Source organism: Dromaius novaehollandiae, chromosome 16 (genome assembly GCF_036370855.1).
Source record: "Dromaius novaehollandiae isolate bDroNov1 chromosome 16, bDroNov1.hap1, whole genome shotgun sequence".
In the NCBI taxonomy this organism is placed as follows: Eukaryota; Metazoa; Chordata; class Aves; order Casuariiformes; family Dromaiidae; genus Dromaius; species Dromaius novaehollandiae.
Window position 1 is genome coordinate 21,401,947 of NC_088113.1, and position 27,030 is coordinate 21,428,976.

Consider the following 27,030-nt stretch of genomic DNA (forward strand, 5'->3'; position numbering starts at 1 on the left):
ACTACCCACAGCTTGATTGAGTGAACCTGGCTGCACGCAGCCACATATGGGCCAATTATCTCAATCTGCTGCCACAAGAAAGGTCACAATACACTAGCATCAGGCAACATAAAAACAGAAAAAAGCAGGAAAATCCAAAATGCCATAAAGTATGGACTCTAAAATAAAGCTTTTCATTCTGAAAGATCCCCAGCAACTCTATGGATTATGGTATTTACATACCATTTCTAAGCAGGTACAAGAGGGGGAAGGTAGCAGGTGCTGGGTGCTATACAACTCTATCGGCTCCTATTACAGCACATACCAACTGCTGTCGTAGGACGAGCGTTGGGAAATAACGTTCTGTTCTCTGAACGCCGCACAAAGCATCATTCAAACCAGGCTTATGTTTGGAGAAGTAAGCTATTAAGCTCTCCATCTGAACTTCTGAGGCAATTCTGACAGTCAGAATACAATTATGCAACTTGAAATGCAGGCAGAAAATGGAAATTCACATCCTATGCTGTGTGCCAGATGTCCTTACTGACTCCTAGACAGAACCTCGATTTTAAAATTCATCCTACAGACAGCATTCAGCATCACAACGCTCCACCCTGATGATGAGATATGGCTTTAATACTAAGCACATGTCTGTCAGGGCGAAAGATGCAAAGCCAAGTACTGCCAAAAGCAAAGGTCGCTGAAGGAGGTTTCATGAGCATGCAACCCTCCACAACGACATCTTGTAAGCAAGGAAAAACACCGCCTGATCACACTTCCCCCAAACGCAGATGAAAACAACACGAAAGAGCAAAGAAAATGCACACACTGAGCACCAATTTCTCAGGCCTTAAACATTCATCTTCTCTTGCATCAACCAGTGGAATCCAAGTTGCGATTATTTTGCTTTCCCAAGTTTCTAAGTCCTTCAGCAGCCAGAAAAATTACAAGGCAGACAGCAGACCTGCACTCAGCACGTACCTGCCTGGAATAAAATTAACTTTATTTTTTGTTTTTAAGCAAAAGAACCATAATTACATTACTACCTGCAGTCAGAAATTATAGGCTGCTTCTGCTAACAAGTACATAAGCAGCTCAGAGGAATATCTGCATGCTTAGGAAACTGCTGGAATATATTTTGTGGTTCAGAGGCCTACCTGCAGAGATATTTAAGTGTGGAAGTGAAGTGCTAATAATGTCTTACAAATGAAGTTCAGATAAAGCCCAGAATCTGATCACTAAGTTTTCTTCAGTAACTCTATAAATGAGTAAAACTATCAATTCATTTCCTAGAATATTCTTCCAGGGAACATTTAGGTATCTTTTCATACAAGACAGAGTTAAACTGTGTAACTCACTGCCACAGGATGCTAAGAATATCAGAAAGTATATCCGAGTTCAAAAGGCAATTAAATGAGCTCATTGAAGAAAAAAGCCACCAACAGCACCAGATGAATAAAAGATAACACTTGAGACTCAGGAATGTGCCAGAGGTTAGGAAATAAATGCATAAGAAAAATGGGCTTTATTAGTTTCATTGCTTACAGATCAACTTTTTACATTCCTAGAGGTCTTAATCATGAACCAGGAATCAGAGGAACTATACAAACAGAACGAAGACACTTTCTATTATAAGAAGTTTACAATAGGCACAGAAGATAAAGTATGTCCATTTAAACTAAAAACACAGAGAATACAAGCCCTGAATTGTAACTTGATTTTTGTCCTTAACTTGGCTTCTACCAACACACACAAAAATCCCCACCTGGGTTGATTTGAGTGGTGTTTTAAGCTCATACTAACTGGTCTACAAAAGGAAGGCAGGTTCTGGCAGAGCTCTAGCACTGTTGATGCTTGAGCTAGGAACGCAATGGTAACACAGCTACTCAGGATAATCAAATCACTGCTGCAGCCCAAGTGTTGTTTTGTAGTGCTGTCAAGTGTCCAACTCTGCAATAATGGCAAGACTATAGTTCTCGTGGCACGATCAGGGACACGTTACCAAGAAGAATGCCCACAGAAACAGGCAGAAAGCAAAGACATTCAAGAAAGCACATTACAGATGTTCTCCCAGGCAAACACTACGAAAAATCAGATCACTGCTACTCTCAGACAAACCACATTGTGTGGAGCCTTCTTATACAAAGTCAGCTCTTTCAATTTTGCTAGTTTACAATTAATTAAAAGGGACATTTTCCAGTTTGAGAAGAGTTTTGAATTCGCTGTTTTCACAAAGAAAGATAACCTATACAAATCAAAAGAGCCAGTAACAGTGTTTGGCATAATATTAAAGGCCCAAGGCTATCTTAAATACACTAGATTCCAGACCACTGGCTTGTCAGTTTTTATTGTGATCTCTCTCAAATGGCAACAGAAAAATAAGCTCACCTTCAGCCTCTTGAGCAACCACTGCATGAGGCCTTGCTGCGCAGCTTCTGTGCACATCTCTGGTCGGAATTCTGCCATGTTCTCTACAATTGCTGAGAAAACAGATACAGAAAACATTCATTTTTCCCCCCTCCCTCTGCAGTTCAGCCCACACTTGTATCAACACTGCTTTGCCAGGTCCTTCCTACAGCTGCACTGCTGTTTTCAAAGTTATTTATCTTATTTATAAAACTATCTGGTTCTGATGGACGCTTAAGCTCAGGTGTACAATACTTAATTTTTCCACTGCTAACACGTGATACCAGCACCTGCTGGAAGAAGACTAAGATATCTTCCCTTTATTCCAGTAGCAACTTCCACTGCACAAACCTAAGCTAACAAGAGCTGATCCTGCACAACAGCATCAGCAAAAGTTCCAAAATTCTTGCTTCCAGTATCTCTCATTCTTCCAGTCCTCAGACTGATAGGGAATCAAAGGAATTACCATCCTGAGCGACTGAAAGGAGTGGATGATGGTCTGAGTATTAATAATGGAAACACACTGCAAAACAGTAACTGTGCTGATGGTTAAGACTGGGGAGCAGAGGGATAATGATATACTCCTTAAATGTAAGTTTTTTTACCACCTGAAGGTTAAATATATTGCTAAGACATGAAGAGCTCTCACAACTGAGTAAGTACGGTTCATAGATGAATACAGAGTAAATACATGGTCAGTAAAATACACTTTTTGGCACAATGCACAGAATTTCATCTATATATCAGCACCTTCTTACATAATCACTTTGGGAAGAGGCACCTTGGAAGCAGTCATGCAAAAACACTAGCTCAACAGATTTATGCTTTACTATGAGTGAGTTAAAGTTGTGCTTGAATGAAATTCATACTAGCTTCTCTACTTCAGTGTTGGCAGTTTAAGAGAAAGAAGGTAGGGGAGGAAGGGAAGCGGAGGGATAACCCAACCTCCCTTTGTACAAAATACAGAAAGAAGCAAGATGCTGTACTACAACCACTTACCAAGTGTGTTGTGGACACCATCAGCTTCTTCTTTTACACTTTCATCCAGGCGCTCTAAATTCTGGACCAACAAGGCCACAACCTGGCCCTCCACCTAAATTGCCATGGTCATGAGAAAGATAAGAAAGAGGGTTTGCAAAAGGAAGATGAGGGAAGGAAAACAGGGGGATCAGAAAGGGATTAAAATACACAGATAATATATATATATAAACAGAAAAATCAATAATCACTACTGAAACACTGCCAAACAGGACTCTGATCAGGAGATATTAACAACCTTGCTCTAAAATCTCAGATCTAGCAAAGAATTCATCAAGCAAATTCATCACAATGTTTTTCTTAATTAGAAAATTGTTTCACATGAAACAAGAACATCTGGAGGAAAAATATGAACCTTGTCACAGTTTTATTCCCTGAATCACCCCAATTGATTTATAATCCCTCTGAATTCTTAAGCACTAGAAACTACAAACCACCAAGTATTAGCTAGCTGTCAGCTCTGCAAGCAGGTCTCCTACTTTCAATTGTTTACTGCTGGTCTATCTGCATTTTTGCTTTATCTTCCATCTTAAGAGGTCGATAAAGTTGAAGGAACAAAGGTCATACACGCATATTCAAATCCAAAACCTACATGATCACCAGCCTTGCATTTCAATTGTAGTACAGTGGATATACCAAGTTGACTTGAGTGAGCTAATGAAACCCAAACAACAAATCAATAGCAGGAATGGGAATCTACATTTGCAAGTGAGATCCTAGCCCCCTAATCAAAAATCTAGCACAAGTTGTCTGCTTTTAAAACTGGAATGGGACAAAGTCCAGTACGACTTTGGTGAGCTTCTAATCACAGATGCGAGCCTGGGAAGTTTAAACTATCATTCCAATTCAAAACGCTGTCTTTGAACATTGAACAATGAAGCCATGGAAAAATACAGGTACCAGCTGCTGTGGAAGGCAATGCAACAATCTTCACAGGCAACCTAAAAGATATCTACTTTCTCAATGAACAAACAAAAAGTCATCTAAAAAGCAGATATCTAAACATTTCTCCCAAGATATGGCTGACCTGTTTCTTTCAAAGAGAAAAACAAAACCTGTAAAGCTTGGCTATTATTAGTGTGCTGGTGACAAGGAAAACACAGAAAGAACTTCTATTTGGTTTACTATCTCTCAGTGCATTTTATAGAAAACATCTTCTCTACCAGTTCCTCTCTTCCATTTCATTCATCCAGCAATCTTTCCATCAAGGGATAGTAATTAAGAATAGCCCCGAGGCCATCTGGAGGAACTCAGCTCAGGGCCACTGTAATTAACCTTTGCAGGGAACATTACAGTGACTGGACTAGAAGGATTGTAGGAGCAAAACCGCCTTCTCACCCTGAGCTTCTATAAATAAAACAAACAAAAGAAAATCTATAATTCCTTGTCTTTCAGTTTCAACATAATAGTTACAGAACAAGACCGATTCAGAATGTTTCACAAATGCAGCAATTCACTAGCAGAAGCTGCCTGAAAGGAGAACAGACATGTAGATCCTCAGTTTTCCTGGGCATCACTTCTCTGCAAAGAGCTTCTGCTCTTTTTGGCATTCTCCTCAAGTCTAGCAGCAGAAGGCGCCCAGCACAAATGCCAAGAAAAGAGGAAGTCCATCAGCACAGAAGACAAGAAGCACTCAAGAGCGTTAACTAGGCCGAGAGCACGCAAGACTCAGCGATGCTACTGCACACAGGTCGTTTAATCTCTCTGGCAAAAAGGATCATTAAATCTAAACTCTCCTCCACCCTTAAAATGTATTAGCTCTGTTACTTGAAAGCTTTCAAGCTTTCACTTCCTTTTTACACAGGAGAAAAGTGTAACCTCACTATAGTAACAGATGTTCCAGTTCAGCCACAAATTATTCTGCTTGACAACAACTACTGGGTAGAAGTCTACTGGTCTCCCTGTGCAAGAGGTTAGACTACAATATCACAATGGCCCTGCTATCCTTCAGATAACAACCTGAGCTCTGCCTCAGATTTCAGTTTTTCTAGGGTGAAATCACTCGTTTCTGCAAAGGAAGAAAAATGCCAAGCAAGCTTCAATTTTCAGTAGAGCACTATCCAAGTCAGAGATGTTACTTTATTCTCCCTCACTGCATGAAAAAATCCCCCAGCCTACATAGATTTTGAAATATGAGTATGTTCCTTCCAAAAAAGGAAGTGGTCTAACAATTTGCAAGAACAGCCTACTCCCCAAACCCTGGCTTTCCATTAAGGTAACACATCAGAGCCCTAATTACAGCATTTCAGCTATAAGAAAACAGACACATGAATTAGGTAACTTCATCACGGTACCGGTATTACATAAAACCACAGCTGTGGAAAGTGTGACAGTTCCAGAGTGTTCACTGCTCTGCAGTATAAGGCAGCCATTGTTAAGCCATCTAGAATAAGCTAGAGCTTACTACTTACCAGAGCATCTATGAGGACTTCAGCTCCTTCTTCACTCTCATGGAGAGTATCTATATCAGTCAGTTCTTGAAGCAAGTCTACCACAGCTATGGAAACATGTGGAAGATGTTAAGGACAACCAACGTGGAAACAGACGCATTTAACATCTTAATAACACTTCTCTGTTCTTAGGCCAGCATGCTCATGCCATGATCCAGAACAGCTGGTAATGCATTACACAACTGGGGCACAGGAACAGCAGATCCAAGAGCACCAAGACTACTTCAGAAGACAGTCTTCAGGAACACAAAACAAACAAAAAAACCACACAAGGAATGCTAACAATTAGGAATGATAAAACAAATGTCATCATCTGCTCACTGTGTCAGGCAATCTTACTGTTGCTTGATATTTGCTTTTTGACATTTTAAAAAATAAGTATTCTAGAGTTAGTATAACTAGGCACCATCTTGCATTATCAAGACTGAATGTAGGCACAGAAAAATGCATTACAATAATCTGATTTGGGTATTATCCTCTCAGTGATACCCTTGCTAACCTGATAGAGCATGCACCTAACAAGGCCACTGCACGAAGCAGAAGTGAAAACCCCTTTCTGCCTGGCCCAATTAGGACAGCAGGCTCCTATAACCATGTACCTCACAGAAACAGCATAGCTTCCGCCAGCCCAATTTTCACTCATTAACACTGGGCTGCATAACGCATGGTTCCCTTGACTGCTACATAGCTCTCTTGTACAACGAGACATATTCCATCTCATTAGAGCCACTTTCTTATTTTCTCAGACACTCTGATCAATCTTCCCCAATTCCCAGTGGGGTAGAACAGGATATGCAGTTTTCAACATGTACTATATGGTAATTTTGTGATGAATCTTTAAAATTCGCAGGCTAACAAACCAGCCTCCCAGGTCTCCCATTTGTGCATTTGCTCAGACACACAAGCAGCAACAAGAAAGGTATTTTAATATAGCTATTTTTAATAAGGTTACAGTCCTGACTTATCTAGTCTCAGGAAATCCTGTAATAACGTCGCCTGTTCCAATCCCAAGCTAACCTATGTGCAGGCACTGCAGAACACATACATCAGTATGATTACTACTTTTTTTTATACTCTATGGCAATCCTTAACCAAGCCAAAGCTATCTGTACATTTTCATGATGGGTGGATGCATCTTCAGATGATTGCCCTCTCACTTTCACCTGCAACTGCCATCAGGAATCAAACAGAAGCATGGTGATTCCTTATTGGGCACACAGTCACTTACGCTTATACAAAAACATGGTTGAAAGGTATCAGGGTGCAATTCTTAAAAGCAAGTTAGGGCATGACTCAATAAACAAATAAAGATAAAACAACCTGCTTTACATTTATTCCGCAAGGACTCACATCTATCAACTATTAAGCAACACAAGCTGGAGGAATGGGCCAACAGAAACTGCATGAAGTTCAACAAATGCCAAGTCCTGCATCTGGGATGGAACAGCCCCACACATTGGGGACCGACTGCAGGGATAACAGCTCTGCAGAAAAGAATCTGGAAGTCCTGGGGGACAAGCTGAACTGAGTCAGCAGTGTGCCAGTGTGGTGATGAAGGTTAACCACATACTGCATTGCATTAGCAGCAGCAACATCAGCATGTTGAGAGAACTTACCGGCTGCTTGGCACTCATGGCAACATCTAGAATCGGACTACCCTGATAAAAGAGACATATATTGGACTGAGGAGAGTGGAGGACAACTAAGGTGGTCGGGGGGCTAAAACACAATATAGGAGGAAAGACTGAGGGAACAGGGTGCGATCAACCCATAGAAGAGAAGGCTGCCGCTACCTAATTGGCACTATAAGGAAGACTGAGCCAGATTTTTCTCGGAGTGCACAGTAAAGGATGAGAAACAAAGCATAAGAGTTGCAGCAAGGGAAATTCAAACCAGATATAAAGAAAAACTCTTCAGAAAAATGGCACAGCACTGAACATCCAGAGAGGTGGGTGAATCTCCATCTTCAGAGAATATCAAAACTCAGTCGGGCATGGCACTAAGCAACCTGATCTAGCTTTGAAGTTGGTCCTACTCTGAGCAGGATATTGGATCAGAAACCTCCAGCATCCCTTTCCAGTGTACACTACTCCATGATCTAACAGTGTTCTAAACAGACCCCCAATGTAACAGGAGATACAGGAATGTAACAGGAAATTGTTTCTCTAGGGTTCGGTTAGCCCAGCCTAGAAGGAAGGCCAAGCCACACCAAGTCAGAAGTTCTCAAGTTGGTTATTATTATTTTTTTTTAATCACTCATACTATTTAGTGCTAAAGACAGGTTATCTAAGACATGAACATAAACGCTGTATCCATAGAATGAATTTTAAATGGTTAAGTGCAACTTGACCACTGACCAGCTACCATGTAACTGTGCTTGAATCCCTCCAGCAGCCAGAAGAGTCCATTTTCTAGGGCATTCCTATCTAGGTAGCTTCTATTGAGGCTTCTGATGACAATGTCAATGGTCCTAAAGAATTTAGGAGAAGGAAAAACAAGACCTCACTTGAGGCTTTCCTAACTCTCATTAATTAAAATTTATTGGCAATCATCTTCCATTCACGTGTTCTGTGTAGAACTACCCGATTCTTTGATTCGGCAGATTATTTGCACCCCCCTCTACCCCAAATATTGCTTTTCTCTCCTTGCATGAGCCCCCCCGGACACTAAATTTAAATCAAACCTGAAGAATCACTTGTTTAGTATTCCCTTGGGAGAACTCATTTTAAGATCTTTTCCCATTAAGTTTTAACAAAAAGTCAATAGAAAACTTGAGCTGTACCCTATTTTGTTATATGTCTAGATGCTTCACTTCAACAGGGTTTCTATTCTGTAAAAAAGCAGCAGCATTACCATAAGAAAGGCATTACTACAGCCTCTGTCCTGGTTGCAACATATCTGAAAACACATCAACAGTTTTATACCAAGAAGTATTTTTTCCTCCCAAAATTGTAGTTCACAGGCCAAATTTCTACCCCTAAACTAACTGACAGGCAAGTTGCAAACCAATTTAAAGAAAAGTTCACAGTGAAAACCCTGACAAGTCCTCAACAGCAGCCGTGACCTTTGGACACGGTTTTTCATGGCTGAAAGGATATAGCAAGCTGTATTCCTGTACACTCCAGCTTTTAAGGGTGCTATGAACCAGTCCTACTATCCCAGTCAAAATCCCTAGAGTTTGTTTACTCTGTGAATGACAAATTCAAGATAACCTTTTAATGCCACACACATAGTGCACAAAAAGCCTGCGGTGTCTGGCAAAAAGAATAAAATATTGAACTGTGACGACCGTGAAACTGGTTAGCATAGTAGGCAATTCCCATTGTAAAACAGTAAATCGTTAACAAACATTTACTTGAGAATAATTTCCATTATAGATCACAGATAAGGCAAGCAGCAGTGTTTGCTACTTTGCAGAAATCAGCATTCAACCAAGGTTAAGTTAGCTACAAGTCAGAACAGCCAAACATGTAAATAGTGTTTTGTAATGGAAACTGCTATGCAATAGAATATTTTTATGTTCTGTTTTTTATATTCTAATCACTGCACACTCAGAAAGAATGAATTATGGTTTCTTTAGTACATAGTACTACATGGAAAAGTGATAAAAAAGAAAACCAAGACCCCTGCATCAGACCACAACAGCTAGCACTTACCAGTCCTTTTAATATTGCCTATTTCAAAACATCTCAGAAAAGCAGGCAAGCATCATCTACCTCTTTACAGAGAGCACAAGAAAGTCAAGAATTAAATGATTTTCCCAAGGTCATGAGGCAACAACAAGGCAAAAGAAAAGCCGTCAGAAGTCCCAAGTCCAGCAAGCTTCCCATTGGGCCTCACTGCTCCTTCCATTCGCTAATATTTGTCAGGACACAGACACAAGATCTCTCAAATCATGGCACAATTTTTCAGTTTAATCTACCAGGGAATATTTTAAAAGCAACACAGATTGAGCTCTACTTTTAAAGACTCTGCACAATGGTAAGCCAAACAGAATTCTATTTATCAGCTGAAGGCTAAGCGCTGAGGCAGCAAAATATTCAAACAACATTGTCCTTGTTTAGGATTACCAAAGTCTTTAACATACAGCATAGACAGAAGACTCTGACATGTCCTCAGATCTTTAGAGAAGAAAGAGACAGCCGCACATAGGGGTCAGGTTCAGTGAAACAAGAACTGATTCATCATGGAAACATCTTTGGATATTCATATAACCGGATGGGCTACCTACAAACTCAAACCTTGAGAAGACCAAATAAAAATGTATGAATACATGAAGAATTTATCACAGTTGTAAATTAGGGTGTAAAATTACAGTGAGCAAGTCCATGGTAAGTGGCTGAAAATATAAGACAACTCAGCCCTCAGTGAAAAAGGGGTAACCAGTTTCACTTTTACTGGGACCATTCAAGGTAAAAGTTCCCAGGTAGTCAGGGCTATCAGCTTTGCAGCATACACTTTAGTTGTTCCTGTGTTGTTCATCTATCCACACACTAACACAGCCACTCAGATGAAAAGTGCATAAAACAAGAAAGGAGAACACCACCACTGAAAAAAACCAGAATCAATATTACTTGAACAAAGAAAGCTTTCACTTGAAAAAGGACATGAATTCAGTACGGTGGGAAAGAAGAGAAAAACATATACAGTAGTCTCTGAAACTAGGATATAAGAGATTACAGAAAAGTCTGTAAAAAGCCTCCCAGAAGAGCGCTGCTTTAACAGTAAAGGATATCTGTGTTGTCGTGTCCGAGGAGCCCGAGGAGAGACTGCACCGCGTTCAGCTCCACCAGCAGGTGATACAGGTCCGGCATAGTCGCAATCACGTGCATCTCCTGGATGATGTCATTTAAATCCAGCTCAGATTCCATAAACCTAATGCAAGACAACAACTGTTAACAAAGAGGCAAGTACATCAGCTGTGCTTAGCAGACACCGCCCTTCCAGCAGGGAGAACGAGGCATTCCACGAGACACCGGGCAAGACGTTGGCACCCAGCTACACGCAACCCCGCTCCGGTCACCTCGCAGTCACCGACTCGGAACTCACTACCAGCAGTTTGTGCCTCCTTCTGTCCTGCTGCTGCCCCTTCAAGTTTAAGCATACAGTAGTATAACCCTTCCTAGAATATAATTTACACACTTAAATAAGTAGATCCAGTCCAATTCCATAAATCTGAAAGTTATAGAACTTCCAAAAAAGATCAAGAAGTTGTAACTACACAAAGAAAGCCCCGCATATATTTAAAAAAAAAAAAAAAAAAAAACTCTCAAGAGTGATGCACTTTCCCTGACTATCACATACTGATCAGCACAGCTGATCATTCTCTCCTGCCAACTGGTAATAAGCCTGATGTTGGGAACAGCTAGTTAGCTCACATTTCTGACAACAAAGCCATTTATTTAAATACCTAATAAAAAAAGAAAATTTACAAAACCTTATTTAATTATTGTGCTCTCAAAATGCAAAGAACATAAACTAGATTTTTACTGTTGAAATTTCATAATCTAACATATAAACAGCAAGAATTTAATAAACCAGAACTTTTCCAACCATTGCTTACTATTTTCTTCTCCATGCTGCAGTTGCAAGTGACATCTTTTCACCATATACTTGTCAGCAGCAGCAGTTTCAATAATGCCATTTTTAATTAACAATGTTAGTTTCAAACACAGTTTATAAGAACTACATGATATTAACTATGATTACGTAAGTTTAATGTAATCAAAAACATCTGTATACTCAAGAAATTGATTTAGGGCTGAAGCAAAGCAAAGGACAAAAGGGCAATACAGAGGGGCTGAGCACGATCTTACTTCTCTGGATTGTCAGGGAACTTGATGCGCAGCTCCTGGTTTTTGTAAGACCTCTTCTCAAAGGTGAGAATCATCTTTTTCACTGAACTTTCATCTAAAGGTTCCTCCTAATCAAATTGCAAAACACAGAGCTTAACATTTGGATGGTTGGAACAATTTCCTGACAAAAAGCAAAAGAATAATCAATATTCTGGATGTGATAAGACTGTACAGGCCCACATCCATTAGGGATACAGCAAAGGAACAAATTGCAATCACTGGAAGTCTCACTGTAGAAAGCTGACAAAACTCATACACCATTACCATTCATTTATTGATTTGCTCCAACTTTGATCAGAGCAAGTTCCCCAGAGCAAACCCTTGTAAATTGGGTTTTTATAAATCAGAGGTTTACCAACTGAAGGTTCTTTGTAAGAGAACCAGAAGAGCTTCACTACACTTTCTGAAACTGAGTATTAATGAAAAAAATTTAGTTTTGCAGTGGCCCATCTTCCTGGAGCTATCTTTTACACCTATGTTATTAATTAGCACCATCAGCTTTTCATGAGCCTTTCTGCTACTGACCTCTGACAGCAAATCTGCGTTAGCAGTTTCTATATAGGAAGTTTCCCTTCAGAATTCTATTGTAACATTTCCTATGTTTAACTGCCCTGAGCTTATGCTCTTTCGTATTTTCCTCACTTTGTCACTTGGACAACCTTTCACTTTTATTTTAAAGTCTTCTCTCTCTGTTTTTTCTTTTTTTTTTTTTTTTTTTTTAAAGATCTTATTCTTTCTTTTTTATTTCTGGAGTTCTTCTGAAGTCCTTCTCAGCTGACATTTACATACACTCTGTTTAATTAAACATTGATACAAGATTTTTTTGTGCAACCTCTTCCCCCTTCTACAAGTATGCTGAACTTGGCTAATCACTATTACAAAGAAGTTCTCAAAAAAGAAAAAACAACAACAAAAAAGACCCTCCACATCTTAACCTAAGTTATGCATCCCCAGTTCAGGATTAAATCAAGAGTTGCTTCTGGCTCTTGAGGATTCTTTGATTAGTGACTAAGCAACAATCTTTTATGAGATCTAAAATTTAAATTCCTCCAGCAGGCCCCATTGCAATAACAACACCAGTCAATATGAAGATAGTCTTCCATTATTACTGGATTTCCCACTTTCTCGACTCTAATCTGCCTCACATCACTGTCCCATTCAGGTAATCAATACTACAGTCCCCAAACTATGTGCATTGAAATTCCTTTGTAGAAAGAATAGATACTGTCACATATGCTGACACTGTAACCTTTTTTATTTTATTCGATTCTCTGCTTTAATAAATTCCATTATACTATATCCATTAGTTTGCTCTATATCTTGTATTTAAGATGTGTCCAGTATTAAGTGTCCCACAGATTAGCTTCCTTCCATCAAATTTACTGATATAGTAAGTATCTCTGAAATAAAAGAGCATTTCAAAGGCACCTACATAAACTACATTCCAAGATAATAAACACAAGATTTTGGTTCTAAAGAACCCTTGGACTTCTATCACTTAAAACGCCTGGATACGTAAACTGTACTTGACAAATACAACACTGCACGCTGCGGGAATCCGCAAGACTCCAGCCAGTCAACAGAGCTTTCGGCTATATCCATTCATCCTGGAGCTCAAATGCTAGAGAAATCCTGTATTATCTTTCTCAGCTATCAGCAACAACTGTAATGGCAATGCCTCAACATCAAAAAAACAAAGGAGATTTCAGAGACAAATGCTAGCAATGCTGTATACAAAGGACAATGATATTTTACAAACCCACATGATTCTGCAGTGGTGAATATCACTTGTTTTTATCAAGCAGGACACAGGCAGCAGGAAGCAAATATCTTCTAGATTTATACCAATCCACGTGTCACATTTATAAAGTGATCTTTTCCCTGGCCCTTGGCAGAAAGGCCAGTGCTGCATTGGATTTCTGTCTCCAAGGCTTGAAATCATTTACCCTTGACAGCTGCTACCCCCCTCCTCTGACCCAAGACCTTTCTTCTACAGAAGAATGTTTGCTTATTTGCTGCTGCTGCTGCACAGCTAGAAAAAGGGGGACAGTGGGAGAAGCTGGATGGCTGAGTGTACTGATGAGAACAACAGAAAACTAATTAGAATACAAAAGCTATTTCCTAACCACACATTTTAGAAGGCAATTAGGTATTCTTAGCATAAAACGGAGATTAGGCTTTAAAAAATATACATATATATATAATGTATATTTGTCTTTTAAACACCCCCATTCCCTCTTTAAAACTTCAGAGGATATATTTGGGAAGCCCTGTTTTAAATCACTGAATAACCTACAGGGTAAGAAAGTAAAACCACAACCTTAAGCTGCATGTGGCACGTGAAAGTGCTCAGCCAGTCTCATCATCCAAACAGAATGAAATGTAAATCACAGAGAAGTAATTTAGTTATTGTTTATTTCTCATTGTTAATATACCTTTCCAAATATTTTCTCCTTTTCCCTCCAATTATTTACAGTGAGAAAAGTATAATGACAAGTAAGAGCATGAAGAGTTTTATACTGGCATTATCTTAGAAAAGGGACAACTTTGAATTCAAACAGGTATAGACAATTTATTTTTCTTCTTAAGAGTGAGACTATGACAAAACCTTCCTTTGAACAAAGGGCAACTTTTCTCTCCAGCCTCCTCTTTCCCACGTAACGCTAGTGATTTACCTCTTCCTCTTCCTCTTCTCCATCCCTTTCCATTATCTGGAGAAGTTTCTTCTTCTCATCATCAGTTTCTTCCAGTGCAACAGACTCCTCTTCTCGGTGGCGACTATGTTCTCGTGCGCTAGCTTGTTTCCTCCGTGCTTTGATTTCTTCTTCCTCTTCATCACGGGGTCTTTTTGTCCCTCTGTTAGGCTAAAGGCAGAAAAATAAGGTGAATGAATACAAACCTTTGTTGACCCTTGCGAACCAGAACACCAATACTACATTACCTACTGAGGAAATTCTCACAAGTTATTTAAAAGATTTGATTACACTGTGCTTAGCAACTCTGAAAACTGGAAGAGAAATTAATTTAGTGAAGCAGAACATCAAATGAACAGATGAATAACTCTACCAAGAGCTATGTCAACATCCTACCTCATTTGATCCATGAATATGATTCATGGGAAAAATATCTTCACAGTGAAAAAACACAAGCATTTCAAAGACAAGGAGCGTCCAAACTGAACTGACCATTGGTTATACAGCAGATGAGCTTCACTGGAAATCAAGGATCCAAAGTCAGCTACGACAACTGAGACAGCTTCTTGTTTGTAAAACAGATGACCAATATACTCAAGCATATAGAAGTCAAAGATAAGTTTTTTACCCACCTAACATACAAGCTTATTTTGAATTCTTGTTGTACCCCAATTCCCCTTGACTTCTCCTATCCTTCTGCCTAGAGTTTGCTCGCCCTGAATGCAGAATCAAAGCCCCAGTCAGGGTATGGAGGACAAGAGTACTGCTGCTTACTGCAATCCTGCAGAGGCTGGGAACCCATTTAAGCAGCACATGTACCTTTACAGTTTGCTTGGAACAACCTATTATTTTATTTGACAATTTCTAATTAATTGGCAAAAATCAAAGGTGACTTGCCAGGGACAAGAGAAAGTGCACTAACCCTAATCTCATTTTAATTAAGGTAGAAAAGCATGAAACTGTTTGCATTGGAAAAAAACACACTCCCTCTTCAAAAATTGCAAGGATATGAAATTTGGTCTCCCTTACTTCTTTCTGAAGGACAACCAGGTTGAAACAGAAGTACTCTATTCACTGTACCTACAGGAAAACAAGGCTCGTTCATTATTATCTAACCAGAGCCTGTGTGCTAAGAACAACAAAAACCAATAGGATAAATAATTTTACTTTCTATGCGCTCCTTAAGTTGCCTTGTAGATAATGCCATAACCTTATTAGAACTAATATTCAACCAACCCATTTCATAAAATATTATCTGGTAGGGAAGACCCAACGAAGACCCAACACTTCCATGAACGTAAGGCCCACTGTTTCATTGCACTTTGGATTCTTCTTGATTTTGATTGAAAGCTAGATAGATAAGGGGGGGGAAGGAAGTGAAATAGGTGACAGTGTCCATCTCCTGCCAGGCCCAATAAGGGGATGGGCCTCGGAGGGAATTTCAGCTCCCCAGCAGGTTGGGAACTTTTAGCCCCCCGAGGGCACTAAATCTGTCAGGCTTAGAAGGGAGACCTGCCGTGAGTCTGACTAACCGAGCATGCTGCAGACCAGCCAACAGCGCCGCTCTGCATAGAGCCGGAGAGCATTTCTGTAGCTATTTATATTAAAATAAACAAAAAGCTAGCAACTGAAAACTCAGCTCTCACAAGGGAGAGATGTAACTGCCCGCAAAAAACACCAAAGAACACCTGAAGTTTTAAATATAATGACAGGCAAACAGGACAGCAGGCTGAACAAAATTATGTTATATTTTTAGGGCATCAGTGCTGTTGTCCCTTTCAGTAAGAAACAGAATCAAGGTTCTTGCTATGTAGGATCACAAAGTTTCAGACAACATATTAGCACAAATCTAAGCTCTAGATGCTTGCTCCCAGCTAGATCTATTCAAACTTGGTTATCTATCTTCTCCCTTGCTACATTTTCTCTGCTGTTTCAGTTATAGATGGTACGTTCCTGACAGACTCCTCTAAAGTGCTCCCGTGCACTTTTAAAGCAGTTACTGAGGTCATAATTCAATAGCCATGAAGTAGTACCATACTTGGAGATTTTCTGAAATGAAAAAAGTTATTTACTTGGAGGGTTTTGTGTACTTTTTTTTTTAAGCAGACTTCTATTACAAATCTTCTGGGTATATTGAGATATAATTACGCATAGATCAACTTTGAAACAAGTGTGTCATCGCCAGCAAACAATAATTTAAACCCTCCCAAACTAGCTAGCAACTCCCTCCTCCTCCCCCCCCCAAAAAAAAAGAACACAGATGTTTTTCTAAATGGCATCATCTAAGGAAAAAAAAACTAAGTAAACAGATGTGCCTCACTCAGCGTCCTTAACAGCAGGCAGGTCTTTGTCCTTCATATGTCCTTCTGCTCCTTCATACGTCCTTCTGCTCCCTCCTCAACGTGCAATATTAAGAACTACCCAATACATCCTATATCACCTTTGACAGATGCTTAACATTACAAACACCGATATAAAAATTAGCAGCACAAGAAGTCCTGAAATTTACAGAGAAAAGCCCAACAACAGTTGCCTTGGACTTTCCTACTTTAAGCTTTTGGATCTCATTCCTCTCTCTCATTCCTAAACTTTAAAAGAAAAAACAAAAGATCCAGTGAGACTCTGGCTGTAATGCGGGACCAAGGGAGCCGGTGGTTTGTCAGATGCAAAGCGGTGTGCCATAGAAAGGGACTGTATCACCAGAACAAGATCTAAATTAAAACTCCATCATAAAGCCAACTCCATTTCCTCCGAGTACGCAATCTACAGTATCAGAATTTGCAATCTGTTTCCAACTCAATTATTTTATCCTTTTTTGCAGTATGCATTGTTGGGGGGAGGAATCTTCTATAACACATAATAGAAGTCATTACGATAAATTATGAAAATGCCCAGCGTGCAATTATTAATGCTGCCAACATATTGGCAATAGACAGTAATTGAATTCCCAGGTAAACTTTATTAAGCAGGCATTAAGGTTCCTCCTTTTGTTATTGATGTTATGCTAAACCTTACTAAATATATTGCAGTTATCCAACAAGCATTAATAAAAACTAAAACCAAGGCATAAGTAAAACAGCTGTGTTTCTGCTCGTTTTACAAAAGATGCACAGTCACGAACAACTGATTTAAGACAAACATTAAACTTCCACTCTTTGATTTCCAGTTCTGTTTTGCCTTTCTATTTTCTAAGGGATTGCTACTAACCAACAAGAGTTAAGCCTGTACACTGTTGAACTGGCACGTTTCACTAAGCAACCACATATATTGTATGTAAACATTTATTTAAACAATTTCACAGTTTCACACACCTACTCAAGTTTTGACTTTTTGGTAGAAAACGCCGAGTTAATCATGTTTAATAAACAAACATCTATCATTTTCTTCCCATCTTGGCTGTGCTAAGGTGAATTTGATTAGAAGCTGGAACTTATTAGAATTTATTAGAAAAGTATGCAAGAAAAGCATTTACTTTTTTTTTAATTAGTTAAGCTTAATTTTGTCTTATTGAGTGCAGTTCACTCACTGCAATTTATTCAGGAGAGGTTTTCATTTAAATCTAATACTGATATCATCAAGCAAAAACCAGCCAATATAATAAGGTGTTAGAAAAAAAAAAAAGAAAACATATTCTGATATTTATAAAATACTATAAAATAAAATGAAAGCTGCCAGTTGGCCTAGGGAGAATTCTCTCTCTCCTTTCTGCACTATTCTTCAGTTGTGCTTGGTTTTGATATTAATTGAAATATCCCAGCCCTCTGCTACAGACTGGAATTGGAAGCTTCAAGATAGCAGATCCTTTCTAGAAGTAAGCAGTGAAACAAAGGTCTTCATTTTCGCATGAACATATAACTCAAGGTCCTCAAACAGCAGAAATGAAAGCCCTCTCCCCCTGTGTTGCAAAGGTGAGCAAAATTATGTCCTAAATCAGAGAGCAATGCAGGGCCCCTGCCTCGCCTTCCTTGGAGCAGTGATTACACATCAATACCAAGATTAAATATCCCATTGAAATCTGAACACACATTGTTTAGACCCCTGATTGTTTCCTCCAAACATCAGGAAGGTTTAGAGAAATCTCACTAACATAGTTCCATATTACTAAGACATCTGCTTTGTAAGTAACCTTGTTATCGAGAAGCTCAGAAATTATTTGTTAACAAAATCTGAAATAAATCTTCATAAGTGATACAGCTTCTTTTGCGAGCACATCTCGGCCAATGGCAACCCGTTCAAAGGAGCCACTGAAGGAAACTACGTATGTCCTGCTGATTGAGGACGTCTGAAAGCAGGCCCGAAGTCTCCAGGGGCATCTTCACTAACTCCTTTTGTTTTCAGTATTTGTGACAAACCAAGCTACTCTCAATCCTGCTTTTCAGTGTTTTTCCTGAAGCACGGCACTTTCAGGTGGTACAGAATCTAAACATTAAAAACTCAAAGATCTGTTACAAGGAAAATCTGGACACTTCCTGAGAGCTTCAAAATTGTACAGACTGAAGCAAATGAAGGGAAACACCTGCACTGCAGCTACGTGGATACTGTTTATTACTTTAAGGGAGAATTATTTCCTTTCCTCTACACCTTTTCAGCTTGCTACTGTGAAAAACATGTAGGCAAGGAAAAGACAAGAAAACAAAATCTTAAGTTTCACCTTCCCATCCTAAATTAGAGCTACCATTTAATAATAAAAACAAGCAAACAATATATAGAACAGCCAACAGATGCATGTTTGCACAGAGGGGACAAAGACTGGCAATAACTCATCTATTCCTGCAGTTGCTTTATTTTGAACCGATGCAAAAACAGATGAGGAGCCAGATGACAGCCACCAAAAGCTTTAAAAAGACCAAGTCTTTTATGAGCAAACACCAAGAAACTAGAACACAGTCTTTAGCAGAGACAGCAATCTTTCTTCCTTCTCTACGGCAGCAGTCAGAACGCTCCAAGCTGCGCGCTCAGAACCTCAGATAACCAGAACCAACCCTAAAAAGCGGTTGCTATTGCTAGGACCGCTCACGTGGCAGCTGCACACTGCCCTGTCTCGTCTCAGGTCTCTAGAGGCAACCGCACTCACCAGCACACCTCAAAAACAAACAGCAAACTTGCCTGCAGCTATGCAAATTATGAATTGTATCCAGAAAAAGAGAAAAGAAAAGAAAAATCTACTAAACCAAACAAGAATTTCTGAACTTCCAGCTACCTGCTGTAAGACGTCTGGAAGTTCAGAAGACAGACTTGCCTCTCCCCCCAGCTTTATATCGGTCTCCGACATGTCTATGGCAACAGTGAATGAAATTTAGTCTGATACACCAGACTTGCACATTAAGAGCTCCAAAACAAGCTGAGGAACCACGTGTGAAGAGGACAGAAGAGCAGCAGGTACTGGGAGGTGGCAGAGGAGGATTTTTAACCTTGACAGACTTTAACACACATTCCGGTTTGGCAGCAAAAGACTACACACAGAAATGTAAGCATAAGGCTTACTTGCACCTTCATTAACTCAACAAAAAGAGCACTCCAGCTGGGGCAGCAAGTCCGGGGAAGCACGGAGCCCACAGACAACCTGGCAGAACGCAGAGGCCGAGGCTGCTCACAACGTTACATCGAAGACGCGACGAGAGCTGCTAGGCTAATAAGGCCGCAAGCAGTCAACAACCCACTACAGCTCAACTGAACTGCCTCTGCCATCAAACGCACTCATTATATTAGCAAATTCATGGTAAACTATCTACACCAGCAGCAGCAATGAGTAGGTACCTGCACTGATATACAGGGATCCATCCCACTACAAACTATATTTAACCAAATCAAACAACAGGAAGACAGCCCAGCTCAGTGAAGTCAGACCTTACCTCATTATTTTCGGCTTTTCCCTTTGTTGTTTGATTTTACGAATATTTAAAAACAGCAATTTGTAATCATTGCACAGTCGTGAAATCTGCATTTAGTGAGAATTAAAATAATCTCCCTTCCTCCCTCCCGAGACAATTGAAAGAGATGTCTGAAAATAACGGGAGTTGGCTTTGTCCCCCTTAATTACCCACTGCAATCAGAAACCAGACACAGAGGATCTGGGCACAGTCTTTCTGGGCAGAACAGCAGCAATATTTAATCATCGGTTTAGACCATCTGCAACTGTTTTGCAGCAACACAAAGTTTATGGATTCCTGAGCTTTGTATAAACTGCCAGGTGCTGGAGCCTGTTTAATTGTATTTTCTGTTGCAAGGGGTTCCTCTTCCTATTCCGATTGGCACTTGGTGCTGAACTGGCAGCACTGTGCCTGAAATCTCCCATGCCAAGTTTGGCACTAAGGGAGAACATCATCTTGATTAAGCAAGGGCACAGATTAAACATTTAGAGACAAATTTGAAACAATGTAAGAGAAAAGCAATTATTGTGGTTTGTGCTGAGGGAAGCTGAGAAGAGCGACTCATTTGCAGCAACAGATTAAAAATCAGACAGCTGAAGTGCACACCACCCATCATCGAGCCCACTCTTCTGACAGCAGTTGCCACCCCTGCAGCAAGGATGAATGAAGAAATCTTGAACCAGCATGCTTTTCAGTCTGATATAGGAAAGCACCCTGACCTCAAATCCAGTTAAACTTAAAACATCAGACAGAAAATTGGAGCAGTTCAGGAGCTGTTTTATGAGCTACTAAGTCATCCCTGTCTCAGAAGCAGCAGCGCTGTCAGATGGGTAGAGCAGACAGCTTGGAGCAATACTTACTTCATCTAGCTGGTTTCATCCTGCCACGCACAAGTCAGACCCCTCTCTGTAGCACAGTCGCAACAGAAAAGAAGCTGGATTATTTTGAATTTTACTTGTTCAGCAGAGAAGAATGCACATTTCCAGAAGTCGTATCTTTGGTGTGAGGGCACCTGCTTTGCCTTTCTCTGCAACAGCAGTGGCAGGGGCCTGATCTTTCTAGGATGGAAGCAGGTGAAACCTATAGTTTGTATCTTTAGTTTCTATGTTTCAGCCATATGTCCTTTCATAGAAGCGATTCTCATCTTTGCAAAATCGTAGCTATTTATCTGCCTTCTGCCCCCTCCCCCCCCACATATTCACCTTTTTACCTAGTTCCATAGGTCCAACTTCAATGATGCCAGAAATCCAGCGCTTTTTCCTGAAGTGTTATCTAATCTGACACAGGAAGTCATTTGTATTCAACTAAGAGACCAGAAAAGCAGAAAGCCAGCACAACACCTTAAAGAAGGATTTCAATACTTGATCAAAAAGTGCAGAATGTTTTGTCCCACAACTACAGAATAAGTTCAGCGGCAAGAAAAGAATTCAAAACCATAATAGCTGGCAGCAAAACAAGATTTCTTTACCTCCACAAAATAAAGCCCTTCGCTATGTTGTCATAAACAATTACCCACATCACAGTACAGAAAGCTCATCCAGTGAAAACCTGGAGCACCAAAAGACATACAGAAGTCAAAGTGATCCAAGTTATTAAGTGAATGTGTACACTTCCCTCCAGAGTGAAAGGGAATCACGAGGACTTTACATTTTCAAAACTACAGAAAAACAAGAATGAACACACAGACTAGAAGCAGATTAAAAAAATTGAAAGAAATGAGTTCAACACAGTTTTACTTCTCTACTCTTCAGGTGTAAATTGCATCACAAAACACGTAAACAACAGCATAATTAACAACAGCTGAGGCAGAGAAGACTAAGGAATTAAAGGTACATGAGAAATGATTGTTCTAATTTAATACTGAAAAATCACAGGGGAAAATGGGAAGTAGAGAAATACAGAAGTATAAGAAATCTCATAATAGCACCATTACACTGTCAGTGCTAGACAAACAGATGAAATAGGAAGGACATTATAAACAGATAAGGTCAGTGAGATGGACATGGCAGCCCACAGAACCTTAAGAAAGGAAGAAAATGTTGTACTGAAGCTGAAATAAGTAGGAATCTGGTGAGTCTGCAAAGAATAATTATTCGTACAGCAATGTTCCAGAGTATTTTTTTCCTGCGGTATCAAAACAGAGAAAATTCTTAAATCCAAAAGGTAGTTTTCCCTGTTTCCCTATGCATCTCAAAATAACACATTCTAAAAACAAAAACATGTCCTGAACAACATGGTGCTTTTCTCACATCTAAATAGAACATAGAACACAGATTAAGGCACACTTAAGGGTGTCAAAAGTAGTGAGAGAAGCTCTATAAAGAGTCCTGTATTCTGAATTAAGAAGTAGATCTATACAAGCAACTCCTCCATTAGATTATTTACATGGTGGGTGTTTTCGAGTGCTTTTTTCTTACCTACTGATTCAGCAGGGAAAGGATATTGTTGCAGTCTGTCTAGGAATGAAAGTACAAGTCAACAGCATGTGTGCTTATGAATCACAGCAGAGGAATTAAAACATTATCACTTTTGTCATTCACTTATCCACAGGAGAACATTGTAAATCTACTGCTGTGACAAGAAATGAGTAGTTTACCACAGCCAGCTACAAATTAGCCTCCAAATATTCGATAAAAATGATCATATGCCAAGAGGAGCAAAACAGGCATAAGATAAAAGGAGAATTGTATAAGCAGGAAAACTTTTCCAAAAGACTTGAAAAAAATGAAATTAAATGGTTTCTGTAATGTAACAGGCAAAAAAAAAAGGAAGAATAAAAAAACGCAGGTCATAAACGAGCGCGGGCTCTCCTCCGGGAGCAGGAGCAGGGCCGGGCAGGGCAGAGACCCAGCCAGGCCCCACCAGCCGCCGGGAAACGCGGCCGGCCGCCAGCGACGCGCTCCTCAGCGGCGGCCCCGGCGCCCGGCCCGGCCCGAGGGCTCCATACGGCGGCGGGGGGTTCCGTGCCCGGCCGCCCGCCTCGGCGCTGCCCGGAACGGGCGAGGCGCCTCGGGCCCGGGCCCGGCCCCCTCCCGCAGCGGGGCCGCCAGGCCGCTGCCGCCCCAAGCGCCGGGCCGCGGCCGCCCGCGCAGGCCCCCCGACGGCGGGGGCGGCCGGGGCCGGGCCGGGCCTGCCCCGGGGCCGCTCACCTGGTAGCTGAGCAGCTCCCCCACGTCCATGGCGGCCGCCGAGCCCCGCCACCGGGCAACCGCCGCCGACCACCGGGCTGCGCGACACCGCGCCGTAAGGCAGGGCGCGACGGGAAACCGGGAGGGCGCCACTCCGCCGGAAAGCGAGGCAGGGGGGAAAGGGCTGGCTGCCGGAAAGTGAGAGGCGGATGAGCGCCACACTGCCGCAAAGCGGCACCAAGCGTGCTCGCGGCGGCAGCGGGGGAGGGAGATATCAGTGGAGGGCAGAGGTCAAAGGGCAGAGGTCGGGGCAGCCATGGCGCAGCAGGAGGGCAGAGGTCGGGGCAGCCATGGCGCAGCAGGACGGCCCTGCTGGGCCTGCGGACGGGGAAGGCTGCCTGGGATGGAGCCCAAGGCACCACCGGGCCGTGATGGAGGAGTCACATCTTGGGGGTCCGCCAGGGCCATGCCCAGAGGAAGGCGGGGGCCAAGAGCAAACGGTGCCACATGCTGTTTGTCAGGGAGGGGGCGAGGCAGGTTCCTCCCACCTCGAGCCCCCCAGAGGCCATTTGTGCCTCCAGCTGTGGCATCTGCAGTAGGTTCCTGCCCGCTCTGCGCGCAGGAGTCCTTCCCCCGTTTCCACCGCGGCGCAGGCTGAGCTGCGCCTCCTCCGAGGGCGGTGAGGCCCTCCCGGCGCGCTGGGCCCTGCCGCGGGCTCTCAGGCGCATGTGTGGGAGCAGGCGGCACCTTTTGTTTTGGATTCCAGCAGGTGCGAGTCTGGCAGCTGCGCTACGGTAAATACCAGGTGAACAAATACTCCTGTGCATGCCCAGCACAGAGACGATGTCTCTCAGACCTTTCCCACTCCCCTAAGGAAGCATCCAAGCTAATCCCATCCAGTACCTACCCGCAGAACCGCGACGCGAGCGGTGTGAGCGTGTGACCCGGTGGGCACACAGCCACGCTGAGGCTGTGGCTCGCGTTTGTGCACTGTGTCCGGCGGCCGCTGGAGCCCTGCGTCCTGCCGCGCTGCGAGCTGAAGCCACCCTGAGACCAGAGGAAACTCGGTGCTGCAGCAGAGCTCACTCGCGGAGCCGGAGCTCCTTACTGCACAGCAGAGGCACCTGAAATCAGTCGGTTCTTTTGACGCTGTTTCTGTAACCTTTTGTGAATCCTGCTCAGGTTTGAGACAGGCTAGGAAATATGGAAGTCTGTAGCCAACATCTTTTGACAACACGTTTCTATTTATACACAGCATCATTAACCACTGTCACCTTGAAAACAGGCCAATATCTGAGCACTGAATCCAGCAGGAGGGGATGCGACAATCCCTCTGTTTACCAAGGTCGTGACAAATAGTTCTGTAATTCAACAAAATGCAAAGCCGTGGATAGGTGCATTTTTCAGTTTAACAAATATGAATAATTAAGAAAGAGTCAACTTGGCCCAAATCTTATTGAATATATTTCAACTATTCTTTAAAAAACAGCTTTGAGCTAAATAATTTTTCATAACATAATGATTGCAGCTATTACACAGTTATCTCAGTAGGAGTCTGGTTTGAGAATACTCATGAAATTAAAAATATATATAATGTTTTCAAGGAAAGAAGTCCATAGCGTCCCCTGTGGTTTCAATAAAATATAGGAGATATCAGTTATGATGAAATTAACTCAACAAATCTGCATTTTAAAGACAAGATAAATACAGGATAATTATTGGATCATCTGGCTTTCTTTTACTGAGTATACAAATAATTCCCCAGCTGTGAAACCAAAACATTCACAAGTCATTCTAGGAGTATTGACATATACTTGTGAACTTAATACAGTTATTGGAAAGCCTGACAAGTGACGGTGATAAATAAGACATAAGCAATTGTAAAATAAATAAAGTACAGAAGGAGATAAGAACTGACCCTCAATCTACAGACAGAAGCTTCATAAACCCGGCAGATGTAAAAACATCAGACGTGGTCTTTTTGCTGTTCTAACGTTTCTCCATTCCGTTCCCTTGCCTTTGTTCTTGCTGAATGATGTTATCTTCCTAAAATTATGTTTTTCCTTTCACTCTTTAATAGCACTTTGAACATATATTTTCCTCATACTTCTCAAAGTGGTAGATACATATAAATAAATTGAGCTTTGCAGCTTCAGTGTAAAGCAGGTAACATCCAGGCTACAATACTGCAAAGAAAAAAAAAATCCCATTAGCCTTGGAGGTAAAAGGGCCACTTCAGAGGGCGGCCAGAGCAGAAAATGCAGAATCGGGACCTCAGTGTGTAATGTTGGCAGATGGGGAGAGTAAGTCGTAGGAAAACTAAGCTGCCAACTCATAAACTGCAGATAGCACCTTTAATAGTAGCTTTATTTGTGTAGACTTTTTGGCTTTGGAGTACTTTACACATAGTAATTCTCTGCTGAATAAAAAGCAGCTATTTGCTTTGCAGCTCTAGCAACAGAGACAGAAAAGGCAGGCCGCGGAAATGGCAGCGGGGGGTCAGGACCCCACAGACTGCCTCCTCGGGGCAGAATTTACTGGGCTGCCATTCAGCCCTCAGTCGGGGAGGCTTTTCAGTGCCAGGAGCTGTCTTTGGCTATAGCACCTTTAGCTGAAGGGAGTGGTTGATACTAAACTAAAGAGGAGGCAGAGATCCAATCGGAAGGTGACACATTAACCAAATTCCCCTCCAAAGGAAGGAAATAGCTGAGCTTAGTGTCAGATGGCAGCACCTCAGCTCCCGTCAGACCTGATGGACTCAAGGGGCATTTGACAGCCAGGGCTGTGGTTTGCACTGGAACACCTCGAAGTGCCATGGTACACCAGGAAAATAATCAATAGCTTATCACCATCAGGAGTCTGTGTCGAGAGGATACTTAACGAGCCAGTGGTTGGGTGGAGACAAGGGTACCCAGCAAGGTCGCGTTCCTCCCTCCCGCTCGGCACTAATGCTGTGTCTCCGAAGAGAAAAACAGGAGCCCGTAGAGCCTGTGCAGTGCCACAGCAAAGTCGAGTTCTCGCTGACTGCACCAGGCTGCAGAGCCTGCAAATGAAGACTGGGAAACTCTGTCCACATTGGAGAGGAGGAAGACAGGCTGCAAAAGAGAATTAATTTCAATTTGGAAAAAAAAAGGCCTGACCTAAATAAGTCTAACAACGCCCCAATAACTCCCAGCTGAAGCTTCACCTAAGGCAGCGAAGGAATAGAAAATAGTAAATCAGTTAGTTCGTTTCCTTGGCACTATTGTGCAGGCCGGTGAGAATATTCAGAAAAACATAAAGTCATGAATTTGAGAAGTGGCAGCTGCATTTACCAACCTAAATGAAATTTGATAACCAGAAATCTACAGCCTCGTGGGAAAGGCACAAATCTTTGGGTGCTGTTTCTCACAGCCCCGACGGCTGGAAAGCCAGCAGAGGCACAGGCTGCCAGCGGTGGGTCTGGGGGGGGCAAATTAATCGCGGAAACACAAGGCACCGGAAGGAATTAACCTAAAACAGACACTGAGCTCCGACGTCTCGTGTCGCTTGTGTCGTGCAGGGAGGGCGGTGGAGGCAGCTGGGACGCGGTCGCGGGCGGAGCGGGAGGGCTTGCTGCCGCAGGGCTCGTC

At 41.8% G+C, this 27,030-nt stretch overlaps 1 protein-coding gene across 1 annotated transcript in view; it reads right to left on the minus strand.

Moving 5' to 3' along the window:
- Positions 1-23,598, minus strand: part of CTNNBL1 (catenin beta like 1) — a 61,475-nt gene extending 37,877 nt beyond the window's left edge. Inside the window, exons 1-7 of the mRNA XM_064521738.1 lie at positions 23,441-23,598; positions 14,404-14,592; positions 11,690-11,796; positions 10,607-10,748; positions 5,835-5,930; positions 3,385-3,478; positions 2,368-2,459 (exon numbers count right to left, since the gene is read on the minus strand). Of these exons, the coding sequence (XP_064377808.1) occupies positions 2,368-2,459; positions 3,385-3,478; positions 5,835-5,930; positions 10,607-10,748; positions 11,690-11,796; positions 14,404-14,592; positions 23,441-23,470 (750 nt within the window). The 5' untranslated portion in view covers positions 23,471-23,598. The remainder of the gene's footprint in view (positions 1-2,367; positions 2,460-3,384; positions 3,479-5,834; positions 5,931-10,606; positions 10,749-11,689; positions 11,797-14,403; positions 14,593-23,440) is intronic.
- Between the last annotated feature and the right edge of the window lie 3,432 nt (positions 23,599-27,030).